Source organism: Eulemur rufifrons, chromosome 7, assembly GCF_041146395.1.
Source record: "Eulemur rufifrons isolate Redbay chromosome 7, OSU_ERuf_1, whole genome shotgun sequence".
In the NCBI taxonomy this organism is placed as follows: domain Eukaryota; kingdom Metazoa; phylum Chordata; class Mammalia; order Primates; family Lemuridae; genus Eulemur; species Eulemur rufifrons.
Genome location: NC_090989.1, coordinates 257151645 through 257178259, shown reverse-complemented (window position 1 = coordinate 257178259; position 26615 = coordinate 257151645). Strand labels below are relative to the sequence as shown.

Sequence of the window (26615 nt, the reverse complement as noted above, 5' to 3'; positions counted from 1 at the left end):
TATTAGTATTTTCTAGATTGTAAGTATTTTTCTATGATACATTTCTCCACCAAGTGGAAGGAAGGTATCAGCCCTTTGGTCATATCACTCAGATCTTTCTAGTATAGCATTTAATAGAAATACAGTAAGTCCTTGTTAACGTCATCTATAGGTTCTTGGAAACTGTGACTTTATGCAAAATGATGTGCCGGTCCTTGAAAAACGTTTCCTAATAACGTTGATTAGGAAAAAATTTGGTTTTGTTGCATATTTTTTCATTTAAAGTCACAGTTTCCAAGAACCTGTGGAGGACATTAAGTGAGGGCTTCTGTATAGTCTCCAAGCTGCTTGAGGGGTGTGAGAAAGAAGAGAGTTTCTCATTCTTTGACTCCTTTGCATGGCACGTTAATGGGGGCTAGCTCAATACCCAGTAAGTGTTTAATAGATGAATTATTTGGAAAATTAGGCCATATATGAGGTCTGATTGTTGGACTTCTGACATTTGCATCTTCAAAGTCATTTTTTGTTACATTTCCTATTATTGAAAATATGTAGAGCCAAGTAGGTTTAAAAAAAAACTGTTGAACTTCTTTCTGACCTAAAATATGTTGATTTGGTTACTGGTTTCTCCATTTTTGACAGGCGGTTTTTCACAGTTTATCGGTTATCCCTGCCCGAAATCAGAGTTTTGACATCCTGCAAAGTGCCATCAGTAAGCATTTGGTAAGTATCTGCAGTGTTTTTTTCCTCTTAAAAAAGAACACAAAGGTTCATTGGTTAAGATTGAATTTGCCATAGTCACAGAAAGAGAGAGCGTGTCTGGAATGCTAAGCTTAATGATACCATGGCCTCTCACACAATGATGTGATGGCAAGGACTGTGAAATCTTTGTGTTTTTCCTGGCTGTTACTGATTAATTCTGTGACCTTGGGAAAACCGCTTTTCCCAGGACCTTAATTTCTACATCTGTAAAATAAGGGACCTTAATATTATACCTTAGGTCCCTTCTGACTTGTAATGCTCTTATAATTCACATGTGCCTCACATCAGTGTATCAGGAATCTAGCATCCAGACTGGAGTCTAGGTTCCACCTAGAAGGTTTGGGATCCAAACTAGGGATATCCCCTAACGGGCCTAAGGCATGGTCACTGGAAGTAGTGGGCTCAACTCTGAGACAGACTTGTCATCTGATATTGAGTGTCTCTTGTTCCCATTGGTTTGAAATTCACATTAGGTATGCCTCTGTTGTTGCTTTTAACTTCCTCCAATATTTTTATCTTTGGCTTTTTATTATAATGTATTGTAGTGCAAGGGAGGGCTCCCAGATTCTCATTTGTTTGGATACTTTTATAGGCACATCGACACCCCCTTTTCTTTTAAAGTGTTATTTCCCTTATGTTGGAAGAGAGTACTGTTTGAGTTCCTAGTACTCTTTTCTCCCTGCTATCAAACTTCAGTCCTTATCCCTGTGTCATCAAAGATGCCCACTTTTTTCCCTCCTCCACTCCAGAGATTAAGGCTTTCCTTTGACTACATTCATTGTTCTAGTAAAAGATATACATGCAAGTCAGTCTTAGCCAATATTTTCAGATAGCCTAATGGAGGAGCTTAAGGCCTTGGAATCTGCAGATATTTATTATTTCTGAACAGTAGTTTCCAGGAGATTGAAACCATGTGTATATACAGTTACAAGTTAGACTCTACCTTAACAATAGTGCATACAGTATAGTCTACATGAATTAGCATACCATAATGACCATTGTCTGGCCTGCTGGGGTTTCTTGGCAGTGAAACTGTAAAATGTTAAATATAGTAGTATCTCTTAGTGACTCCAGCCAGTAGTTATAGTTTCCTTATTCACGTCTGAATGACTGGCTTAATCACAGGGCAGGGGAAGGCTAATTGTAAAATGAACTCTGTACATTTAATTACCTGGGATGGAGTTGGTACCAGATAGAGTTTTCAACTTTGAATGATATAAAATTTTTTTAAGTGGCATTGTTGGTATCAAGATTTTCTTTGGCTGCACGAAACAATCCCTTTAGTTATTTCTGACCACTAGCAAAAATTGTATGTAACGTCCAGAAAATTTTAGAAGATTTTGTCTTGAAGGAGAGTTAGTGTATTGGGTTAATAGTATTTCTTGAGTTTGCAATGTTTTCAGTGTCATTTAACTTGGGGACTAAATTCTCAAAGGAAAATAGGACCTTAAGGTGTAGCAGGTGGCATATGTTAAATACATACTAGTTGTAAGCAGAAGTGATGTAAGGTTAACTCTCCAGTTAAGGGTTTTGTTTTATTTGGTAGAAAGGGGCTGTTGTGAAGAGGTAATTAATCTCATTTTTTTTCCTGCTTAGGTGGGGTTCACTGTAGTTCCTGACAGCACGGCCGGCTGTGTTTTTGGTGTTATCTGTAAGCTCCTGGATCATACTTGCATAGTTAGTGAAACTCTACTTCCATTTCTGGCCTCCTGTTGCTACACTCTTCTTTATTTCCTGCTCACTCTAGAGAAAGGGGAAGCAGAACATCTAAGAAAGAGGTAATGGTTTTTATTCTTTAACCTTAATTTTTTCCCCATTAAATTAATAAGATAATTAAAGAGAATTAGGTTATGGAAATATCTTAAATTCTCTTTCAGAGAGTTTGTATAAACTTACCTAGCTTTTTCTTTGTTCCTTCATGAATTCCCTTTGTGTTGCAGTGAGAATTTTTAGTTTTGGGGTTTTTTTTTTCCCTTGAAGCTACAAATTTGAAGAGTTGGATGGCATTATAAAGTTTCTTGAGAGCTTTCTCTTACTAATATTGCTGTACATCTGGCAAGATGAGGGGTTATTAGTACAAATCTTTGTATTTTGTTTTTAGCTTATTAGAGCTAGCCAGCGTAGAACTTTAAATTCTTGGATTTAAGGAAATTGTTCTGAGATGGTAGTGTTTTTAATTAATACTTTTGCTCCTATATAATATTCAGGCTAGAGCTTTGAGGATAGTTTGAAGGATTCAACTTTAATTTTTTAAAAGTATTCTTATGCTTATATTCGTATTGGTATGCCTATTAAAAAACTTTCTACAATGAAATTTTAAAACCTAATAGGTGAGCAAATATGAAAAAATAAATCATTCTATCACCTGTTGTTAACATTTTGATGTGTGCCTTTCTGGTCATTTTTGAACTTTTAACTGACATGAAAATATACATGCTGAATCTGTAAAACATTTATGTAGTTTAAAGGGTAATTATAAACTGAACATCCATGTAACCAATCCCAGGTTTACAAACAGAATATCATCAGCACATCTACTCTTCATGTACCCTCCACAGTTACATTTCTCTTCTATACTCACTTGCCCCAGATCACTTTTGTGTTGATTAACTTCATTGCCTTGTTAAAAAAAATGGTTTTATCTGCATTTGTGAACAGTATCATTTTTGTTTTACATACTTGGGAATTTTATGCATTAAATAATAGGAATCATACTGCACATATTTTTTGTGATTTGATTCTCTCAACATGTTCAGATTCATTCATGTTGATTCATTTAGCCGTTTTATTCACTTAGCTATGTTTTAGTCATTTTTATTTCTCTATACTGGCATCAATAAATTTTTCAGTAAGGGGTCAGATAGTAAATATTTTAAGTTTTGTGGGCCATTATGAGTCTGTTCTCACAGCTTCACATTGCCATGGTAGTGTGAAAGCAGCAATAGATAATATGTAAATAAACGGTGTGGCTGTTCCAATAAAGCTTGCTTTATAAATACAGAGTATGGCTGGAGTTGGCCTGTGGCCATCGTTTGCTGACCAGTGCTCTATAGTATTCTGTTATGCCCATACCATAACTTACATTTTACTGTGAACAGCAAGGAACTTCTCAGGGTTCTAAAAATTTTATAGTAAGAGCTCCACTTATGAAATGTATATATTGCTATTTGTCATTTCCTGTCCCTTTATTAAATACTTTCATGCCAAGTGTCAAAGATCTTTTTTAGTTTCTTATGTAGGAACATCCTGCTTTTGACTTTATGTGTCTGGATTGAAAAAAAATCAGTGTGTATAATACTTGTTTGCCTGTTAAAAATGCACAGTTTTAGGCTGGGTTCTGTGGTTTACACCTGTAATCCCAGCACTTTGGGAAGCCAAGGCAGGAGGATGGCTTGAGGCCAGGAGTTTGAGATCAGCCTAGGGAACATAGTGAGACCCCGTCTCTACAAAAAATGAAAGAATTACCTGGGAGATTGAGGCGGGAGGATCCCTTGAGCCCAGGAATTTGAAGCTGTGGTGAGCTATGATCACGCCACTGCACATGCATTGGCACAGAGCATGACCCAGTCTCTAAAAAGAAAAACCATAATTTTAGTGGTGTTTTATACTGGATATTGGAATTGTCGATATTACCAGGTCATTGTACATCTCTTAGGATGACACTACTCACAGTTGATAGCCAGAGTCTTAGGTACTTAAAATTCCCTTTTGGGCAGCTTCTTCCCCTTGGAGGTGTTTGTAAGATTGCAAAATGATGAGAGTGTCAGTCAAATTACTGTGAGCCTTTGATTTCACAGTTGGGCTTGACCAATTTGAGTTCATTTGCAATTTCCTGGCTTCCCATTCTATGCAAGGTACCTGGTTCCTTGGCCCCATACCTGGAGCCTCAGCTTTCAGCACTGTTGACTGTTGAAAATCTCAAAATTTCACATCAGTTTTATCCCCCTGTTGGTTGTCTTTATATGAATTTTGTCATAGTTTCTGGCACCCAGAAGTTTCACCCTTCTAGCTTTTGAGCCTGGCTGTGTAGTTTTTAAAAGGGTCTGTGATTATTTGAATTCCACTCAAATTAACAAAGGTGGAAAATGAAAATACTGGACTATTACACAGGAGTAATTTGTAAAACCCAAAGGACAAGGAATAGAAATCCAGTAGGAACCAAAGCAACTTTCTTTATTCTTTTATTTTTCTTCTACATCCTGCAGGGTTTATCTCTGTGGCATTGCCTTATTATTAGCTGTGTCTGCAGTTTGGCTTTCTCTCTTCTCCTTACACATGGCTATCCTAGCCTGGTCTGCATCGGTCCACAACCGAATAAAGCCTCTTTAAGTAAAAGGATCTGGCTGGCCTAGAATGGATTCATTATTCACCTTAGATGCAGTTACTATATGTGGGGTCATGGAGGGTTGGTCATATGGTAAAAAGGCTGCTTCCTCGTGACCTGGTGGTAGTTAAGTTCTGTTAGAAAGATTTGGGTACTGGAAGTTCTCTTAGAAAGATTATGTGCTCCTGTTACATGAACTGCAGCAGACTGGTCAGAGCTTTTAGCAGTTAGCAGATTCTCCCTCTAAATGAATATTTCTAGAATGTGGGTAGGCTAGCTCTGAAGTTCACCTGTCTCTACTATAAAAATTTTTGTTCCTGCTTTATAAAGGTCCTAAGAGAATGGTGTTAATTGAAATTTGGACTTACCATCTCTGTTCTTCCATGACCTAATAGTGGTGCAGTAATAGTCCCCTTATTGGCTACTTTCTGAAATCCATTCTGGCTCCTGGTGAGGACATCTTTCTCTTTGCAAATAATGTCCAGTGGTGATGAGTAATGGGTATGCATGTATAGATCATTCTGTTCTCTGGCTGGGTCTGTGTTACATGTGATCACCAGAGCTTCAAGAATATCTTATTAAGCCTGGGAATGTGCTGATTGCTAGGCTTCCTAAACCCATAAATAGGGGAGAGCGGCTAATTCTTCATTGGATTTGCTTATTTAGTTTTAATGAACCCAGTTCTTATTAGTTATGGGTTTGTGGTGTTTTGTCAGAAAACACGTTTCTTAAAAGGACATTTCAGTTTGGGGGAATGTGGAAAGGTGGACTTTGCTGTGTGTGTTGGCTCACTGACTCACTTCTGTCTCCATTATTACAGGGACAAGCTCTGGGGGGTCTGTGTCTCCATCCTGACCCTCCTGCCTCGAGTCCTCAGGTTGATGCTGCAGAGCCTGCGCGTGAACAGAGTTGGGCCTGAGGAGCTGCCTGTGGTGGGCCAGCTGCTCCGCCTGCTGCTCCAGCACGCACCCCTCAGGACTCACATGTTGACCAATGCGATCTTGGTGCAGCAGATCATTAAGAATATCACGGTAAGAAGCATGGTAGTAGGGGCTTTGTACTGTAAGAATGGATTCATGAAAGCGGAATGAGCGTGGTGCTTTTGGGAGGGTGGGGTTCCCTGAGCATTACTGACTCCTGGAATTAAGCCCATTGTGGTGATTGCTTGGGGCTTCTGCCTGGGACCTGACTGTGACTTAATAAGGGGGATGTCTCTGATTTCAGAATCAATAATAAAAACCTTAAAATACTCAAACTGAATGAAGGTGGCACCAGGCAGCTTAGTTTGAAAAGGTTTGGGCATCAGAGTCATTCCTACTTAGACTGTGATACAGACTCTTGATTAACTGTGATAGCTTAGTGAAGTTTTTTTCCTTTCTTACCTATCCAGGCTTGTTTTCCTATCTGTAAAAATGGGAATAATGCTAACTTTATTAAGTTTTGGTGACCATTAAATGAGATTGTCCAAGTAAAGATTTTAGTGTACCTGACATTTGTTAAATGCTCAGTAACTGTTAGCTATCATTAAGGAAATTATTTAGCAGGAATAAACTTCAGGCCAATTTTCTAGTCACTTAGTTTACTGGAAAGTAAGAGAAAGTTAGAAGAGGGAAGTTACAGACGTCAGCTTTGTCTGATGGTTGGCTTTCTGCCTTTGGCTGTGTCTATTTTGAGGGCAGCTCTAATGATGTCTAGGATTCCTTTGGTGTTTTTGGTTTGGGAGGGTCAAAGAGGTATTTTGTATAGGTGTTTGATTTTAGGGGTTATTCATTGAGGTAGGTAGTAACAGTTTGGAGTAATAGAGCTTTTACATGCATATTACAGTGGTGCCATTCTGAATGTTCTTAGTAGCCTTCGTAGAAGTCATGGAAGTGGCAGTGGAATAATTCAGAATTAGTAGAAGAGAAGAAAAATTAAGAACTTGGATTATTCCCAGTTTGGAGAATAAGCCCACCTCCATAAAGACGAGATTGACAGAAATTGTCAGTCGCCCAGTAGAACCATTCTCAGTTGATGTTAGTGTGAACATCATGAGATACTGGAATGCCAAGGGGAGGGGATGAAGGGTGTAGGGATGGTTGATGGTGACATTTCGTTATTTGTCTCATGGACAGAGGAGAATAGATTCAACAAGAATCTGGTAGAACTTGAGGATATAGCTAGGAATTTTCACCACCTGTGGGAATGGCCAGTTAATAGTTTCCCTTTTCCAAGCAGACTTCCTGTGGTGATTTACAGATGGGGATACTGTTGCCAGTGCTCTGAGAAATGTTTGGGTGTGAAAAATACTGTCAGGTAGCGTAGAGATTTTGGTAGAGTTCTCAGATCACTCTTGTTTTTCTTCCAGACGTTGAAGAGCGGAGGTGTTCAGGAGCAGTGGCTCACAGACTTGCATTACTGCTTCAACGTGCACATCACTGGGCATCCCCAGGGGCCCAGTGCGCTGAGCACAGTGTATTGAGGAGGCCATGGTACCTCCTGTTTGAAATTGTTTATTCACTTCTATCTTATTTTGAAGAAAGATTGATGTAATAAATGTTTGTCATTAAAGCTGAACTTTTAAAGAAGTTTGTGAATTTTCCTTTGAACGGAAGTAGGAAAATAACGCTTGGGCGTTCCACTCACGCGCAGGCTGCCTTCCTGGACTCAGAACACGTGTGATGGGTGGTAGAACATTTGCATTCCATAGGCGCTAGGTATTACAAAATACAGAATGATACTGTGGTACCTTCTGTTATTTATCGAAAAATCAGCTGAGTCTTTGTAATCCCATCTAGACAAACCTCATTCTTTGTGTTTTAATAATGATAAAAATAATATTAAAATTTAATTAGCAAACTAAAAATCAAGGAACCTTACTTAAGTGAGGTAAGAGCCTGCCTCCTGTCTCTCACTGTCAGCACAGGAGTGGCACTGGTCTTAGGAAAATGGAACCAACCCTAAAAATATTTGTGAGCCGCATCACTGTGCCTCCTGTTCATACTCCCACAGCAGCCTCTTCCTTAAAAATGTGAAAGAGCCTAGAATCACAGGATTTTATTTAAACTGGGTGTTCTTAGAGAATTAGAATGCGTGTAGTTAGCACAATCTTCCCTGCCAATAGGAACAGCATTTTGTGAAGATTGCTCACTTGTGCGAGTTGGTCAGAAAATATAAGTGGAACATTGAGGCCTGAGTTGGCACATAGCCACATGAACACCACCTGACTGATTCCTTGGTAATGTGATACTGCTGTGGTGCTCAGCAGCGAGAAAGCCATTCAGAGAGGACACAGCAGCAACCTGTGGCCTTCAGAGGCTTACATGGGAATGATAACATGTAAAGAACCAAAAGAATATACCCATGGTCTTATGGACAATTTCTAAATGCAAACATTGGGTCATGATTCTGATCTAAAATTTAATACTGATAATGTTGAAGGCACAGTGAGGATGTGTCTGATGAAGTCGGTCCAGGAAAATAGTGAGATGAAGGCTGCTGTGGGACAGGCTCCCCAGCTCATTTAAGTTCATCACTTGAGACAAGAAACCAGGCCTGCACTAGCTAGCTGGCAGAAATCCCAACCCAGCAGCCCCTTTAGTGCTTGTGTTCTGACGGTTTCCAAAACAGTACGGTGTAAGAGCAGAAGAAAATATTCTAACATTTTCTTTGAGTTACCACATTTTTAGGCTAATAAGGCTTCAGGCATAGATATTAAAGTTTTCCCAAGATGTACAAGGTAATCAGCAGAGAATCAGACCTCTGCACTATCTATTCCAGCTCCCTCGAACACAGTCTTCCTCCACAGGTTTTCGGAGTTTTGTTTTGTTTTTTGATTGAGTAGCTGATTGCAGGTTATAAGAAAAGTTCTTTGATCTTCCACTGTTTTCAAGGAGATGTATACATTGCAAGTTGCTCACTGTTAAAAACAAATACCAGATATTCAGGTTATTAATTTTAATGCTGAAGGGAAGAGTTTATTGGTGGTGAGGAAAAAGGATTTAGGTTTGAGCTATCCCTGTAGTGATGGGCTAATTTACTGTAGAGGCAAGATGATTTACTAATCCTGCATTTTCTGTAATCTCAAAGATACAGGAAATCTTTTCAAGGCAGAAATTTGAGTGGGAGGGCAGGGGCTTGAGCTGGGACTGGAACCCAGGTCTTCAGTCTGCCTGGAATAACTAATATATCTTTCTGTGTTCTCTCTCACGTAACAACTATAACGTAAACATGTAACACATCTTTTAACTCTCGTGTTCCACATACTTTGCAGTAGTCCATTTCAGAAATTAAGTTTGTTTGAAAACTATTCAGATCCTCAAGGATGGTAGAGTGCTAGGATATCAAACTTAAAATGGATTTTTGAGGCCTTTTTATGACCTGAATTAGCTACTTTATAGGCTGCCATAGTCAGAAAACATTAGTGATGTACTTTTAACAAATGAGGGATACTGAGGCTCCAAATGGTTGAGAGACCTTGCTGAAGACACTGCTATAGTTTGCTGCTTTCTGTGGAGCATATAAACAAATATTAAAGGTTGAGTAGTTTTAAAAAGGAACAAACATATGTCTTAATTTTTCTTTCCTGGTTTTATAATTGTTCAACAAAATTATTTTAAAGTGAACTGTTTTTGAAACTTGGGCATCTTTTTAGCTTCACTGTATCTTGAATTGGGTTGTGTACCCCTCTGCAGGTGGGCAGGAATATACTGGATTCATACAGAGGATGCCACTACCAATCACTTGAGTTGTGGTAATTCCATTCACTGCAATGGAATTTTAGGGGGAATTCTTTTATTTAAAGAGAGGGGCCAGGCATGTGTGCATCAATAAAAGTCTCTGCTGATACTCTTGGTGGGTGGTTTGCAGGGCAGGTGAAGAAGACTGAAGTGAGCAGGGATTGTTTCACTGTCTCCCAAATGCATGTAGAAACAGTGCAAGAAGGCTGTCATTTTACTATATCCATCTCACTTTGTTTCTTCCTTTTTATTAATATTGTATTCATTTATTTGAGACTGAGTCTTGCTCTGTTACCTGGGCTAGAGTGCAGTGGCATCATTATAGCTCACGGCAGCCTCAAACTCCTAGACTCAAGTGATCCTCCTGTCTTAGCCTCCTGACTGGGACTACAGGCATGTACCACCATGTCTGGCTAATTTTTCTATTTTTTGTAGCGACAGGGTCTTGCTCTTGCTCAGGCTGGTTTCAAACTCCTGGCCTCAAGTGGTCCTCCCACTTCTGCCTCCCAAAGTGCTAGGATTACAGGCGTGAGCCACTGCACCTGGCCTGTTTCTTTTTAAATAGTAAAGGTACTATTAAAGCCTTGGTGGGGGAGGGGGGAGGTCTCCCCAAGTAGGAAGGTGCGGGCAACAATAATTCATTTATCAAATATTTGAGCATCTATAACGTGTCAAGCAATTTTCTAAAACTGGATAAAACTGACCAAAATCAGAAAGTCCTTAACCCTATGGAATTCTCAAGGCAAAAAATGAAGTTTTTCATTCAAGCCAAAGACCAAAGTTAATGCTCTCTTGTTGGTTCGAGTCCACATCTCCTGTGTGTGGCCCAGTCATGCCCTTCTCATGGAAATTACTACAATTGTAGACATGGTGTCTGTAACACCATGAGGCTTATAGCAGCTCTGACCAGCTTTATTAACTAGTTAATGCATAATGTGGGTGGGGTTGGGCCTAACAAAACCTTGTGTTCCTCTAAGTTTGGAGTTAGGAAAAGATTCTCTTTATTTTGTCCTTATCCAATTTCAAACCTTTCAAACCAGTTAGAAATATGCGCAGGACAAACAAGTTGCTTGGTTCATAGGAAGTGCTAAAAAACCATTAAGTATTTCTTTGAATTTGTTTACTGTGTCCCCTCCAAGTCCCTAAAAACCATTTTATGCTGCTAAACACCTTCAGTTTTAAAGACCCATGGTAAGTCCTCGATTTTGTTTTTCTCTTAAGACAAAGTGAAAAATGATCTGATTACTTAATTTATACTAGTATTTGATTATCAAAATGCCACTTCTCTAGTAGTTGTATCTGACGCTTTTTTTTTTTTTTTTTTTGAGACAGAGTCTCACTCTGTTGCCCAGGCTAGAGTGAGTGCCGTGGCGTCAGCCTAGCTCACAGCAACCTCAAACTCCTGAGCTCAAGCGATCCTCCTGTCTCAGCCTCCCGTGTAGCTGGGACTACAGGCATGCACCACCATGCCCGGCTAATTTTTTCTATATATATTTTTAGCTGTCCATATAATTTCTTTCTATTTTTAGTAGAGATGGGGTCTCGCTCATTGCTCAGGCTGGTCTCGAACTCCTGAGCTCAAAACGATCCGCCCACCTCGGCCTCCTAGAGTGCTAGGATTATAGGCGTAAGCCACCACGCCCGGCCTGACGCTTCTGTTTTTGAAACGGTTCTTCAATTCACTCAAGTATAATGAAAGTTTTCTTCCCCCTCATAGAACTGTGGGCCTTAATTCCTTTGAAAGTTTCTAACCACCCCACCCACTACTCCCTGATCAGCCTGCCTGTATTACGTGAGTTGCCCAATTCTTATTAAAGATTTGGCAGTAATTACTCTGTCCCCCACCTCCAGGTTTTTCTCCCCATCAAAAACTAAATGAATGTTAAAGTTCGTGCTGACAGTCACTGTTCACCTTCCCAGCTGCACTCTGTTCCTGCAGGATGACTGCTGGATCAGGTGGGGTGGGGGCAGCGTGTTGCCATGGCCACCCACGAGCAACACTGGACCTGGCATTAGCTGCTGACAGCACTGAACTTATCACCCATATTAAATACTGGAATGAACGAAGAGGCCTGAGTAAAACACTCCTGTCTTGTGGTTGAAAAGAAAGTTCCCTGAGCTTCTCCTAGATGAGTGAAAGTACACAGTTGATCCTGAGCTGGACATGAGATCAGTGTCCTCCTGTTCATGGAGCATTTCCCATCTCCGGGAAGAAGACGGAGGATCTTAATGTGACACCAAAATGGAAAAAGGATTCCCAAAGTATTCCAGGGAAGAATGACAGCACTTTCACTTTTCCTTTATGTGAACAAGTATGTAAAAGTGACAGTAACAGCTCCCATTTGTAGCTTATACCAGAGGTGATGTTAATAATAGCTTTTGGTTGTGAAAATAATTTGCCTCTGATGGAGAGAGCTGTTGACTGCAGTAATGATCCCATGAAAGGAGGATACAAAACACATGCAGACCTGAAATAACGCGACCATGGGCAAACCCTGGCCCTCCCTGTTCTAGATGAAACAAAAAAGGAAAACACTTGCCCATGTTCTCCCATTTCTCCAGTAGTTCTATCGGACAGTTCTGTTTTAGAAACGATTCTTCAATTCACTCAAGCATAATGAAAGTTTTTTTTTTTTTTTTCCCTGCACTGCTTTGCCAGTGCAGTGGCTGCCTTACCTGAATTGAGACGCAGCACAGACGGGGCTTTTGCAGATCTTGGGGGATGATGTACTTTCCCTTCTTGAGAACAACCTGGAATTAACCAACTGTCATTTATCTTTGACCAGTGACCGCTGTGGCCTTACCAAGTTTTAAATTCCTTGTTAAGGTAAAGGCTTGAGCGTGCAGGAACCACACAGGCCCAGAGCGGAGTCATGAGATTTTTGCTGCCTGGACAGCTCAGCTTTTTTCTGTTGGGGAGCTAGCCAGGCTTGTTCTCTACCGAGTTTATTTGGATGGGGTCTTTCCAGAGCTAAAAATGTTTTAATTCACACCAGTTAATCTGCTGAACAAGTACTTACTGCAGGGCTTGGGTCCGGGGCATTCCCACAGAAGGGGAACCAAAGTGAGGCAGACAGAGTCTAGCCAAGTCTACACTCCCCAGTGGGAGAGGTACGGGGGAGACCCAAGCCGAGGTCTAGAGAGGTCTAATGGTGAGGCTCTCGGTCATGGAGCCCAGTGGAGAATCTCTTGGCTGGAAGGCTCTCAGGGCTGAGATGCCAGAATGCCTCACAAAACCAGGATTCTGACCCAGGATTGGTGGGAGGGAGGCCCTAGACGGTACTGAGAATTCTCTTGACGCTTGAAAGCAGAATAAGAAAGTTTGTATCTTAATGGAGGTTTGTGCAATATAATTAAGCCCCATCTCAGACTCTGCTGTGGCACTCTCTGGGGTGCCTGTTGTAAACTACAAAGTGCCCAGAGGATAATTACCGTAGATTTGCTTGAGCACCGAGTGCTTGGTGGACTTTGTGCCTGAGGTGCCCTTGGATGGACTCTTGGGGGCCCTGCTTACTGCGATGGTCTTTGGGACCTTTAGTTCCAGTTCCTTCCTCCAAACCTGGAGGAGCAACGCTGTACATTCCCGGTTCCATCTGTCCACGTTGCCAGCTCCAAGCTGCTTCATATGCAGAAGGTAGGACAGGTGCTTCCTGAGCTGGTAGCTGGTGGGGTCAGAGGAGAGCAAAGGCTTTAAGATCACAGTACTGAGAAAACTAAATTTCCTTAAGGTTTCTAGAAGTTATACGAATAGCATTTGCTGAACCGGGAGGTTCATTTAAGTTCCCATTCCTAATATCGGTGGCAACGTGTTGAATGTTGAATTGTCTTTTTCCATTATCAAATACTTCTTGAACTAGGGCTCAGATGAGTCCTTGCCCTCATGGAGCTCACAGACTAGTGGGACGGGCTGAAGTGTAACAAGTGCAGTAGGAGAAGTACTGTCCAAGAGCAAGGAGCCCTAGAGGGTGTGGGGACAGATGCAGGACTGACAGTTTGTGGTGGCTTTACAGGCTTGTATCTGCACTGGATTTGAAAGGATGCGTAGGAGCTTACCAGGCAGAGAAGTGCATTCTGCACAGCAGAATTGGCATGAGCAGAGATGTGGGCATTTGTGCAAGAAAGTCAGTAATGCAGTGTGGCAGAAGCATTGTGTATTTGGCAAGGGAAGGAGGCTACATTTGTTGAGGGCCTGCTGTATATCAGGTACTTTCCCTGTGCAGCAGACATTATGAGGCACATGAAGCCTGAGTAACTTGCAGAAAGTCACACAGCTTGAGCCAGGAAGAAACCAGCATTCAAATCCAGTCTGACCCAACAGCCAAACACTGCTGAGGACTTTGGTCCGCATTCTGCACATGATGGGACCAACCAAGTATTTTAAGATGGGTAAAGAAAGGTAAGAGTTGTGCTTTCCTAAGACCATTCTGCTAGAGGGTGGGGCTTGGAGTGGGAGAGGGACAGGGGGACGATGGCTGTGTTTACATCTAGGGTTTACTTGGTGCTTGCTATTGAACACAACCGTTTTGAAGCCTCCAAAGGAAAGCTGCATCAGCGTTCAGTATCTGTAGCTGTATTTATTTCTGCTGAGCCCATAGGTAGCTGCAGAGACCAACCAGCCCCATGCCTGATTTTACAACACACTAAATGGGAATTGTTGTCCTAAATCTGCTAAAAGCTCCTTGCAGTGTGTGGTGTGGCTTCTCCCCACAGGCTGGGTCCAGTCACCCTGTATGAGCCTTCTGTTTCCTGGAGAGCGACACACCACGGCATCCCTCTGCTACAACCTGTACCACATTTCCAAAAAGCCAAGTGTAGAGAAAAGCGAGGGTGATGAGGCACTGCTGCTCCATAATTCAGTTCCTCCTGTTTGAGATGCCGACTGTCTTCCCTCTGCCGTTATGGGCAGCGAGCTCATGGGGAAGCCCAGGTACTGGCCAAAGCTATTAGTAGTTTCAGCTGTCAGTGGGCACAGCTTCCACCAAATCAACTCTGGTACTGAGACTGTGAGTCTGCGTCCGGGGGACACGGTGGTCCTCGTAGTGAGAGTGACAGCCATTCTCCTGTTCCCAAGGAGGACACACACTCCTGGCTTGCTCAGAGTCTTCACTTGTCCATTAGTTCCTTTCTGCCAGGGCTCTCCCATGGCCCAGCCTACCCTTGCTAACCCCCAGAACATGCTGGAGAAGCGCTGCCAGGAAGGCAGCTTTTGCACGTTCAGGTGAAGCTGAAGTGCTTTGCACTGCAGCTGCTCTTAACCATGGCAGCCTTCCAGCCCAGCTTGTCCAGCATCTGGTTTCAGTCTTTACAACAGTCAAGTTCCTAACTGGTAATAAGACTGACACTTAATAAGATTGGGTTTCATTTTCTCAGGGCCCAGGGTTCGGTCTGCCCACCCCTCTCTGCTTGCTTTCTAGCTCCCTTTCTCCACCCTTGGCATGCCCCTGAACAACAGCCTGCATTTACCCAGCACTTAGGTGTCAAGCCCTGTCTGCTACCTCTCCCCTCCTGCTCCTTGGTTTGGTGTCAGACTCACTGTTCCAGGACAACACGTTAGACTCCTGTAGTTAAAATGGAAAATGTAGTTAAAATATAACAGAATCAGTGAAAGTATTTTTACTGTCACCAAACGTGGCTTTCCACAATGTGCAGCATCCCGCAAGCTATTTGGGAGTCGATGTCCCCAGGCCTCAGAATCGCACAATGGCACAGCCAGAGGGACCTGTAGTGCTGCCTTCCCAGGTGGGAACGTTAGACCATGAGCCCACTGTTCTTGAGGGGGATGACTGAAGGCTCACTGGCTCCTCCAGACGCTCACTGACAGCACCTGTCAGCTTTCGACTCTTCAAAGGAGTCAAAGAACAGACGGTCAGAAGGAGACATTGCAGCTAGGGAGCAGCTGTGGGGCCCGACATGATCAACGTTGCTGGCTTGCTCAGATCCCAGGTTTCAGCCAAAAGACTTAACAAAAGTTCCTCTGGACAGCAGCCAGCGCATGTCCTGGCATAACTCCCTAAGGAAGGGAAGCAATGGCCACTTCCATCTGTGGCTTCAGAGGCATGTCTCAGCCCACAGCCAGTGTGGCGCTTACTAGCTCTGTGACATTGGGAAGTTGCTTTACCCCTCTGTGCTCCAGCTTCCCTGTCTGTGGAATGGGGGTAAGAGCAGTACCTACCTCTCAGAGTTATTGTGGCAATTAAATGACTTAATAATATATGTAAAACTACTTTGAACAGTTTCGGGCACAAGTGCCCAATAAATGCTAACTACCCATATTAACAATGGTAGTAACAACATCACCCTGCTGCCGGTGGTTGCCTGGGCGTGTGTGAGCACCATCCAGCCTGCTCTCAGGCCCGCTGCCTCCTGTGTCATCTTGACCACGGCAAAGGCTAACTTCATGAATAATGTAAGGGGAGCCCCTTGGATTCCAGTCAGACAAAGGTTCAAGGGCTGGATCTGCACCACAAGGACAAGTCATTTTTCCTCTCTTGTCTGAAAGATGGGGATAGCGATCCCTGTCATGCTGGCTTCCTGGTGGGGCTGGGAGATCCAATGGGATCAGGCATGAGAGAGGACTTTGTCAGTGGCTGAGAGCTTGAACAGACACAAGGACACAGGGATTGGGGATCGCAGCTTTACAGCAAAGGCTGGGCAATTATAAACCAGATCATGTAGCTCTGGGTTGGGTAGTCTTTGGCATGATATTCCCTGAGGCCTCTCCCTGGACCTCCAAAGGATCTACCTTGCTCTCTCTTCTCTGCCAGTGGTAGTGTTCTCTCGGCCCCTTTTTTCTTTTTCTCCTGATGGGTCTTGACACTCGGCATCTCTGGGCTCACAGTGATTTGCTTGCCTTGTCCCCTGTCAGTCTGCCTCTCCCCAGCTATGGGGGCCACATAACTCCCTCCTATCAGCCATGGGTTTGGCCTTTCCCTGGGTACTGTCATCAGCGTCAGGCCTAATCTAGATTTAGGCCCTGGTGAGCCTACAGCATGAAGGAGATTATGAGATATGTGAAAACTGGTAGCAAAGGCCTCCTCCCGTCCTCCCTTAATTACTCCCTAGAGGTATTTGTCTCTACCATACATGGTCAGTCTTTTAGGACAGCCTCCACCCCACTCCCAGCACCTGCTCCATGTTTTGAGCTCAGACAGGCTTATACAATAAATTTTGGTCAACTCAATCCATTATATCCAGGTCTTGGTTTAGGGATTTGGAATATGACTAATTCCTGGGTAGTAAAGACATAAAAAGAAGAAAAATAAAATATCTTCTGTGTGTAGTGCTTCAGAAATTATGAAGCATGCATTGTTATCTCATTCCAACAACCTGTCATATAAACAGGACAGGTGCAACAATTGTTAAATCCTGTTTTATAGATGAGGAAACTGAGGGTGAGAGAGGCCAAGTGATTTGCCCAAAGTCACATAACCTGTTAGAGCTTCACCTGAACCTCAGGCTTCATGGTTACAAACCCAGGGCTTTTTCCTTTACACCAGCAGTCCCCAACCTTTTTGGCACCAGGGACCAGTTTCATGGAAGAAAATTTTTCCACGGTCTGTGGGAGTTGGTTTCAGGATGATTCAAGCACATTTCATTTATTGCGCAGTCAAACCTCTCTGCTAACGATAATCTGTATTTGCAGCCGCCCCCCAGCACTAGCGTCACCACCTCAGCTCCACCTCAGATCAGCAGGCATTAGATTCTCATAAGGAGCGTGCAACCTAGATCCCTCACATGTGCAGTTTACAGCAGGGTTCGTGCTCCTATGAGAATCTAATGCTCCTGCTGATCTGACGGGAGGCAGAGCTTACGTGATGATACGCGTGATGGGGAGCGGCTGTAAATAGAGATGAAGCTTCCCTCACTTGCCCGCTGTTCACCTCCAGCTGTGTGGCCTGGTTCCTAACAGGCCACAGACTGATACCAGTCCACACAGCCCAGGGGTTGGGGATCACAGCTTTACACCATGCTATCCTGGGTACTTTCCCATCTTTCCAGGCAAAAACATCTTCCAAATAGCTCATATAATGTAAATTACTAATATTAAAATCCATACATGTGTGAATTTCATGAGCAGGCTCCAAGAAATTGGCCTTGTCATTGCCACCACATAGAATTCACTGGGAAAACATCAAAGAGCACAGGTGTCATGCCAGGGGTCTCAGGAACAACCAAAGATGCTATAGCACCTCATTTTCCTACCTTCGCCAGGCACGCTGGATGACTGCTGCTGCCTTGTTCTTTTTGCGAAACAGCTCTTTCCTACTTCTTTCTCTCTGAATTATCTGCAGTCGGAGCTCTACGGGGAGAAGGTCGATGTTCATATTCTGCCCAGAGAGGGGACCAGGTGTTGGATCAGTTTCCTGAGACACCTGAATGTCCTCATACAGGATAGATGTCCCCATCGTCCTGGCTCTTGACCTCAACTCCTCTGTGCTCTGTGGCACATCTGAACAGACCCCTCCTGTGAGCTTGGCCTGTGTCACTTTGCTTCTTGGTGTGCGATGGTGGAGAGGATTCTGCCCAGCATGGACCACCTCCCCCCTGGCACTGCTGGGCCGGCTGGAACCAGCCGGGGAGCACCTTCCTCCTTTGAGCTCTTGAATGCGCCTTTTCTGGGGGGCACACTTGGCTGCGGGTGCTGTGTCATGCCACCTCCTGGGCTTCCGGTGGCCGTCCTGCTGTGGGAGGCTTGTGGCTGCCCGATGGGGGCCCTCTCCTTTCTCCTCAGGCCTGGCCCCCCTAACGCAGGGGGGCTGCTTCACGAAGCCTTTCCCCTTTTCACACCGCTGATCACCAGCCGTCTCACCTCTGCACTTCTCAACAGAGGGGACTCCTGGACGCCTGTTTCCATCACTGCCCTCACTGGGTCTGAAGCGGACACAGGCAGATTGGCCTTTAGAATGTTCGCTGGATGTTTCTTGCGGAAACAAAAAGAGGAAGACTATTTATTTACCAAAACTTGCATAGTAGGACAATTTGTTCATATAAAATATTCAGGCTTAGTCTATAGCATCCACATGATAGCCTTTCACTACGAGTACCTAGAAATGCTGACTAAAATACAATGGACATCCTTTTAAAAGCACCATCATGCTTTTAAGAAAATAAAGGAACTCTCTGGAGGCCAAAAACAAGGAGAAAACTGAAAATTAAAGCACTATGTATGTGAGCTAATCCAATAACTTTCTAAGCATGGAGTAGTATTTGAGTGGGCAATGGATGATCTTATTAAATATCTGGTTGTGTTTTAACATCCAAATAAGAACAGAAAATGAGGCCTGGTAGGCAGAAAGTTAACTGGACCCAAGATTCTATATGAAGCCAGGACTCTTCAAGGGATATATCTTCGGAAAATGATAATCCAGACAAAAAAATCTGCTTTCCAGCACTGGGAGATGACAAGAAAGTTCATCTCGGCCTGGTTCTGGATGGGGTACAGAGTCTCTCAGAGTGATCTTTCTAAAGATTGTGTCTCCTTCCATCTCCCTATTTGAAACAATGAGGTTAATTATAATAACAGCTCACATTTACAGAGTGCTTTAGGCACTGTCCTTAAATCTTTACATGGGCTATTTCATTGAGGTTCACAATTTTCTAAGGCAGGCATTATTATCTCTTTTTTTAATAAATAAAGAAATTGAAGCCTGGAGAGGTTAAGTAACTTGCTTAAGATTACACAGCTAGTAAGTGGTAGAATCTAAATATGAACTTAGGCTGTGTGATTCCAAAGCTTGTGCATTTAACCAATATGCTTCACACACATTATAAACAACAAAAAAGGAAGAATTATTATGAGGGAGAAGAAAAAAATCACTTGACTTGCTAAGAGACCTTGGACAAGTCCCCCTCTCCGGGCCTCAGTTTCTTGACTTGTTTTGAGGAGGCTGCATTAGATGCTCTCTAAAGACCTCAAGCTCTACCATTCTCTATGAGACAGAATGAGAGAGAAAAAGAAGGGGTCAGTATTTCCTATCTCTGGGTTCTTGCTGGGGTGTCTGTCCTTCAAGTTGACACTGCCTGATCACTGATCAGTTGAAAGCTGTAACCCTTCATGTGGCCAAACATAAAGTGGCTTGTGGTGTCCTTTGCCCAGTGATGTTGGGGTTTCCTAAGAATACCATGCTAGTGAGGCTCTATGGTCAGTCATGATTCCTAGAAGTGCCTCCCTATTTTCCAGCCCTTGGGCAGGTAAACAAGGACAAAGGCTGCCCACGAAACTGAAGCTACCTTTCCTTACATCTAAAGCAGTCTCATTGGTCTCTTTTCTTTCAGCTGTCCCCAAACTCTGGATGCTCAGCTTCTGTTTCCATATTAGAATCTGACTCTTCAGAAAGGTCTCTTATTCAAGACAACACTTCCCACCCTCGAATGAGTGAGAAGCTCCCCTGCCTCAGAGTTGTTCTAGAAAGCAACTTACAAAATTTTTAGACAATGTCCGATACCAAGACATAAATCTTACATTGTGGTACAGTTTACTCACGCGTGCATGGGCACACACACATGTATATATACGTAGATATACCTGAAACAGAGCTTATACTCTCATCATGTACAATGTACTTTGATATTTTCTATTGTAGTCTATACCATAAAAATATGCTGGTCAAATCCACTAAATTCATTTGATGAGCCATACATGGCTTGAAAATCATTGTAAAACCATGCACTAGGATCACCTTGAGGAGGTCTTATTAGTATCAGAGTAATTAAAGGAAAAAAGGACTGGTTATTAGACACTGAAAGAACATGGATTTTTTTAGGATGTGAAGCTACTCCATTAGCATGTGATCATGTCCACAGTAGATCTGATTGCCTTGAAGTGTAACCTGTCTCAGGGTGTTTTATAATCAGGCTAACATGAACCACAATCACCTTGTGTAGTTGTAAGAAGTCTGAAGTTACTATGTTCCCCTTCTCTCTGCTATGTAGAGCACTGAATTAGGGGATTTATTAGCATTGCACATTTGAAGTTACAGTGATTATATGTAATTCTTGGGGTACAGAGTAATCTCCAAGCCAATCCAACCTTTAATGGGTGATTTCTAAGAGAATCCAGGTCAACAATATTTACCTATGTACCCAATGTGTGCTCACTGCTGGAGGAAAGAAGCTGATGGTATGGTCCTTAGCCTTAATTGATAATTCAGTATAACTGGCACATAATGTGGGCTCAAAAACATATCTGTTGGATGAATACATGCATAAATGATTTAGTGAATTATATAGAGGCAAATCTTTGCCATAAAATAATATTCCGTTAAAGAAAACATGAGTATACCCAATAAATACTTTTCATCTTGTGTTTAATTACCTTTCATCTCTGAGTCTCCAGCACCTAGCTAGTACCATGTAACTATAAATTCTTTTTTTTTTTTTTGAGACAGAGTCTCACTCTGTTGCCCGGGCTAGAGTGAGTGCCGTGGCGTCAGCCTAGCTCACAGCAACCTCAAACTCCTGGGCTTAAGCGATCCTACTGCCTCAGCCTCCCGAGTAGCTGGGACTACAGGCATGAGCCACCATGCCCGGCTAATTTTTTTTGTATATATATATTTTAGTTGTCCATATAATTTCTTTCTATTTTTAGCAGAGACGGGGTCTCACTCTTGCTCAGGCTGGTCTCGAACTCCTGACCTCGAGCGATCCACCCGCCTCGGCCTCCCAGAGTGCTAGGATTACAGGCGTGAGCCACCGCGCCCGGCCGTATAAATTCAACAAATACTTTCTTATGTGCCAGACACCTGCAAGGTGCTAGAGATACAGAAGAGACACCTTGCCTCTCATGATAGATTGTTTAATGGCCAAAGATTCTTCCCATCCTAATACGTACATACTTTTGTTATGTAATATTGCCACATCTCCCATCCGGAGGTGGAGTCTATTTCTCTACTTCCTTAAATCTGCGCTGCCACTGCAACTTGCCCTGATCAACAGAATATGGTAGAAGTGATACGAAAGTTCTGGAGTCCAGGCCTCAAGATGTCTTGCAGCTTCTGCCTTTTCTCTCTCAGAGCACTGCTCTGAGATCACAGGTGAGGAAGATGGTCTACTGGAGAATGAAAGGCCACACAGAGGAGAATGGAGGCACCTCAACCAACTGACAGTACCAGTTGCCAGACATATAAAGGAGGCCATTAGGCTTTCCAGTCCAGTCAGCCTTCTAGCAGCCACACAAGCCCAGGTCACCCAGCAAAGAAACTGCCCAGCCAACTCACAGAACTGTGAGAATGAACTGTTATTGTTTTAAGCCACTTACTTTTGGGGGTAGTTTGTTTGTCACAAGAGATAGCCAACAAAGAAACTGATAACTAAAAAAGAGAGGTGCTGTCCTAACAAAAATCTAAAACCCATGGCATGACTTTGGGACTGGTTGGTGCGCAATGAAGAGACTGTTGGTGAGGGTGGGAAGAGCAGAGAAGAAATTGCTGTTGGAGTCTACAGAAAGGTGAGCCTTGTTATTCAGTGACAGAATAACTGGCTAAATTGTCACCTGCAGTAATGTAGAAGACAGAAGATACCTAATGAACATGTGGATGCAGCTCAGGAGATTTCCAGGTGGAATGCTGAAGAAAACAATTGTTTTTTAACCTGCATATGACAAGGTATGGGGAGAAAGAAAGAAAATAAAAAACTAATTTGTAAGCACAATTTAGAGGAAGCATAAAGATCCCAGGATGTGATGGGTTAGAAAATAAAACTGTAAACATTTTTATTCTTTCCAGCCAGAAAGAGTCTTGTTGTAAGATATGGCCTCAGGACAAAAAAATCAAATCAACACTATGGCTGTATGACACCCTTTATTAAGGGTGTCAAAAATATGTAATGTGGTGCATAGTGGGCCCTCTCAGCTAAACAAAAGAATTTCTAAGAATTTCAAGGACATTTTCCCACAGAAGTCTGAGCCACTCAAATTAGAGAAAAGTTTATTTGAAAAATAATTATGGATGTGGTTTTTGGAACATGGAATGAACCCAACTGGATTGACAGAAAACCTGTGAGCTTTTTGAGATAACTGTATCACTGAGAGTAACTCGAGCCTGAACTGGTGAGGCTTTCGAAATAAAAAGAAGCCTCTGGGTCCCCAGTGTACTACAGTCAGGGACCAGACGGAGAAGGCTACTCGGCTGCAAACAGGGCCCATTTCTTATGGAAAAGGAAGGACTTCTCAGAGAGCAGAGCCAAGGAGAACAATGGAATAGGAAGCCACAGAGGAGTGAAACGAGAGACCCTAATCAAGGAACATTCTATACCTCAGAGTAGGGGTCCTGGCAACGTGTGACAAGTTGGCCTTCAGAATTGCTATGTGCCTCCTATTACACCCCGTTTTGGAACAGGAATATCTACTGTGGTTATTCCGTTCCTGTCTCACCACTGCTTGCTGGATGTGTGGGGGGTGATAGGTGGAATCTATTTCTCCACATCATTTAGTCTGGAATGGTCTTATAACTTGCTTTTGATCAATAGAATGCGTGCAAATTCTAGAGCCTGTTTCTCAAGAGGTCTTGTAGCTTCTGCCTTTGCTTTCTGAGAATGCTGTCCTGAGACCACTCTGTAAGGAAGCCATTCTAGTCTACCGGGGGATGAAAGGCCTTGCAGAGCAGAGTCAAGGAATGCCAGCTGACAGCCAGGATCAACTGCTAGACCTTCAAGTCAGTCTTTCGTAGACCATGCAATTCAGCTGACTTTCCACCTGAATATACCCACATAGGCGAACCTGCAAAGAGACAGTCCAACCAAACCATAGAATCATGGGGAAATTTACATTGTTGTTTTGAGCCACTTGGTTTTTATGTGGTTTATTATATAGCAGTAGATAACTGAAACAAACCTGCTCTTTACAGATCTTGCAATCTAGTGGAAAAAATAAAGTCACCCAGTAAGAACAGTAAAAGATTATGATCTTTATAATAAGGAAACGGAGGTATTGGAGCATATAGCAGGAAAATGTAGCATCATTTAGTGGGGAGATATGGCTGTATAGAAGAAGTAACATTCACCCTGAGATCTGAAAAATAAAGTAGAGGAAATGTCACCTGCAAAGGCCCCAAGCTAAGAAAGAACTCAAGGAAATTCGACATGAGTGACCCATCATGAGAGCCTAATTAAAGCTGGTTGAATGAATAAATGGATGAATATGTAACACAGCATCACACTTTCCTTAAGAATTACATTGCTGGCCGGGCGCGGTGGCTCACGCCTGTAATCCTAGCACTCTGGGAGGCCGAGGTGGGCGGATCGTTTGAGCTCAGGAGTTCGAGACCAGCCTGAGCAAGAGCGAGACCCCATCTCTACTAAAAAATAGAAATAAATTATATGGACAGCTAAAAATATATATAGAAAAAATTAGCCGGGCATGGTGGTGCATGCCTGTAGTCCCAGCTACTCGGGAGGCTGAGACAGGAGGATCGCTTGAGCCCAGGAGTTTGAGGTTGCTGTGAGCTAGGCTGACGCCATGGCACTCACTCTAGCCTGGGCAACAAAGTGAGACTGTCTCAAAAAAAAAAAAAAAAAAAAAAAAAGAATTACATTGCTGACACACTGTCATCGTAAAGTGGATCAGGGAATTATATTCCAGGAATGTTTATGGTCATTTATGTACACTTTTTTGTAGTTGTTTTTGGCTACATTAGCAGTATGGCTTAGTAGTGATCGTTACTGAAGACCTACTGTGGGTCACGGGCTATAAAAAGTACTCTATATTATATTATTTCTATCCGTAACTGGCTTGAAGGGTAGAGAGTATACCCCCTACTTTATAGCTAAGGAAATTAAGGTTCATAGAGACAGACTGAATTGTCCAAACTCTGAATTAAGTGATCATGAGATCCCAGTGACCCTTTCTGGGAGTTCACAAGGTCAAAACTATTTTCATAATAATACTAAGACATTGTTTGCCTTTTTCACTGTGTTGGCATTTGCACTTAGATTTTGGGAGGAGTCCCACCATTCCCTAACTTGTAAGAGTGGCCGCAATGTGCTTGAATTGCTTTGCGCATACAATATGACTCATGCTGAACACCTGGCTTTCCTTCTGGACGTCTGGAATTTTGGCATCCGCTAGGTGGAGGGCATCTATGAGATTGACTCCTGCTAAAAATCCTGGAGTCCCAAGTTCAAGTGAGCTTTCCTGGTAGACAAAAGTTTGTCTAACTGGTTGTTATAATTTATTGCTGAAAGAATCAAGTGTGTTGTGTGTGACTCCGTAGGAAGACGACTCTCAGAAGCTTGTGCCTGGTTTCCTCTGGGCTTGGCTTCATGCACCTTTTCCCTTTGCTGATTTTGCTTTGTGTTCTTTTGTTATAATCATAGCTGTGAGTCCTCCTAGCAAATTACCATACCTGGGAGTGGTGACTGGAACCCCTGACACACTAAGTGAACTCCACATAGGATAAACTGCAAAAGCCCATGCCAAGACACATCAGATTAAACTTTTGAAAATTAAAGACAAAGAAAAAAAAAAATCTTGAAAGCAGGCAGAGAGAAATAACATGTTAGCTAGGAACGTTCTGAGGAACACTAATTTGAATGACAATGGACTTCTCATTTGAAACCATGAAAACCAGAAGGAAGTGGCACAGCATTTTTCAAGTGCTAAACGAAAAAGAACTGCCAACCATGAAAGACTTACCCTCAAAAACTATAAATCAATCAAGACGGAATGCTAAATAATGTTGCAGTAACCCACCGAAAGGGAAGAAAAGAGAAACAGGAAACAAATGGAAAACAAATCATAAAATGGCAGACTTAAATGCTAACCTTATAAATGTAAATGGTCTAAATATACCAATCAAAACAGCCCACAGTCCTTGGATTGGCATCAGATGGCAAAGGCAATACACCTACCATTTGGCTTTCTGGAGTTTGTTCCCTGCAAGTCTGAGGAAACGTACTGCTCCCTCTGGGGGCCCCTGCCTAGAGGCCCTCCTGGAGACCCTCTGCAGTCTCTTGGCTCAGGACCCTGGGTCGTGTTGCCAGCAGGAGGCTGTTTGCTGGGGGCACAGCTCTGACTGCTGGGCTTCTCCTGGGTGCTGGGCAGACAGGTTAGGGCTGGGGGTCTGCAGGAATCTGGGCTCCACCTTCCTTTCTGCTGTTCTGCCTCTTTTCGCTTGTTTTCTTCCTCCCGTTTTCTGGAAGCAAAGCCAAAGAGGAAGAGGAAAAAATTAAAAGAGCATTACCTGTCAAGTGACCCTGAGTGAGGTTTCAATTTTAAGAGAAATTACCACATCACAGGAGATGTTTGGAAATTCACATTTTCAAAAAGCAGTCTTTTCTCCAGATAAAATAAAAACCATCTCTTTTATACCAGGCCTTATTGCTCAAAAGATGATGGAGCTGAAAAGAATATGACGGATCAATCTTTGCACTGTTGAGACACACATGATAGATAACCAGGCAACTTTTTTATGTAAAACATAATACAGTCCCAGTGGTGTGTGTGCCCCAAGCTTGTGTGTGATCCCTGGAGCTAGCTGGAACTCCACACTTTATTCTGCATATCAGAATGGAACTGAAAATGACAGTCATAGGGGTAACCTTGAATCTGATCTATTTATTTAAAAAGCCCATTGGCAAACCTTAATGATTATATAAAAACATTCACCAGCCTGAACAGGAGTGAGACCTCATCTCTACTAAAAATGGAAAACTTAGCCAGGCATAGTGGCGCAGACCTGTAGTCACAACTACTCGGGAGGCTGAGGCAGGAGGATAGCTTGAGCCCAGGAGTTAGAGGTTGCAGTGAACTATGATGACACCACTGCACTCTAGCCCAGGTGACAGAGCAAGACCCTGTCTCAAAAAAAAAAAAAAAAAAAAAAGAAAAGAAAAGAAAA

The 26615-nt window shown here is 42.8% G+C and overlaps 2 protein-coding genes across 3 annotated transcripts in view; one reads left to right on the top strand and one right to left on the bottom strand.

The window, feature by feature from the left end:
• The window catches only part of TEX10 (testis expressed 10), a 43423-nt gene extending 35600 nt beyond the window's left edge, over positions 1–7823 (top strand). The window contains exons 12-15 of one of the 2 annotated variants that reach the window (XM_069474482.1): positions 622–702; positions 2338–2519; positions 5886–6096; positions 7413–7823. In XM_069474482.1, coding sequence (XP_069330583.1) covers positions 622–702; positions 2338–2519; positions 5886–6096; positions 7413–7526 — 588 coding nt within the window. In that variant the 3' untranslated portion in view covers positions 7527–7823. The remainder of the gene's footprint in view (positions 1–621; positions 703–2337; positions 2520–5885; positions 6097–7412) is intronic. The other variant, XM_069474483.1, reaches the window with a different exon arrangement.
• A 123-nt stretch (positions 7824–7946) lies between these two features.
• The window catches only part of INVS (inversin), a 151225-nt gene continuing 132556 nt past the window's right edge, over positions 7947–26615 (bottom strand). The window contains exons 13-17 of the mRNA XM_069474481.1: positions 25627–25910; positions 17986–18703; positions 13216–13445; positions 12460–12534; positions 7947–8963 (exon numbers count right to left, since the gene is read on the bottom strand). Coding sequence (XP_069330582.1) covers positions 8812–8963; positions 12460–12534; positions 13216–13445; positions 17986–18703; positions 25627–25910 — 1459 coding nt within the window. The 3' untranslated portion in view covers positions 7947–8811. The remainder of the gene's footprint in view (positions 8964–12459; positions 12535–13215; positions 13446–17985; positions 18704–25626; positions 25911–26615) is intronic.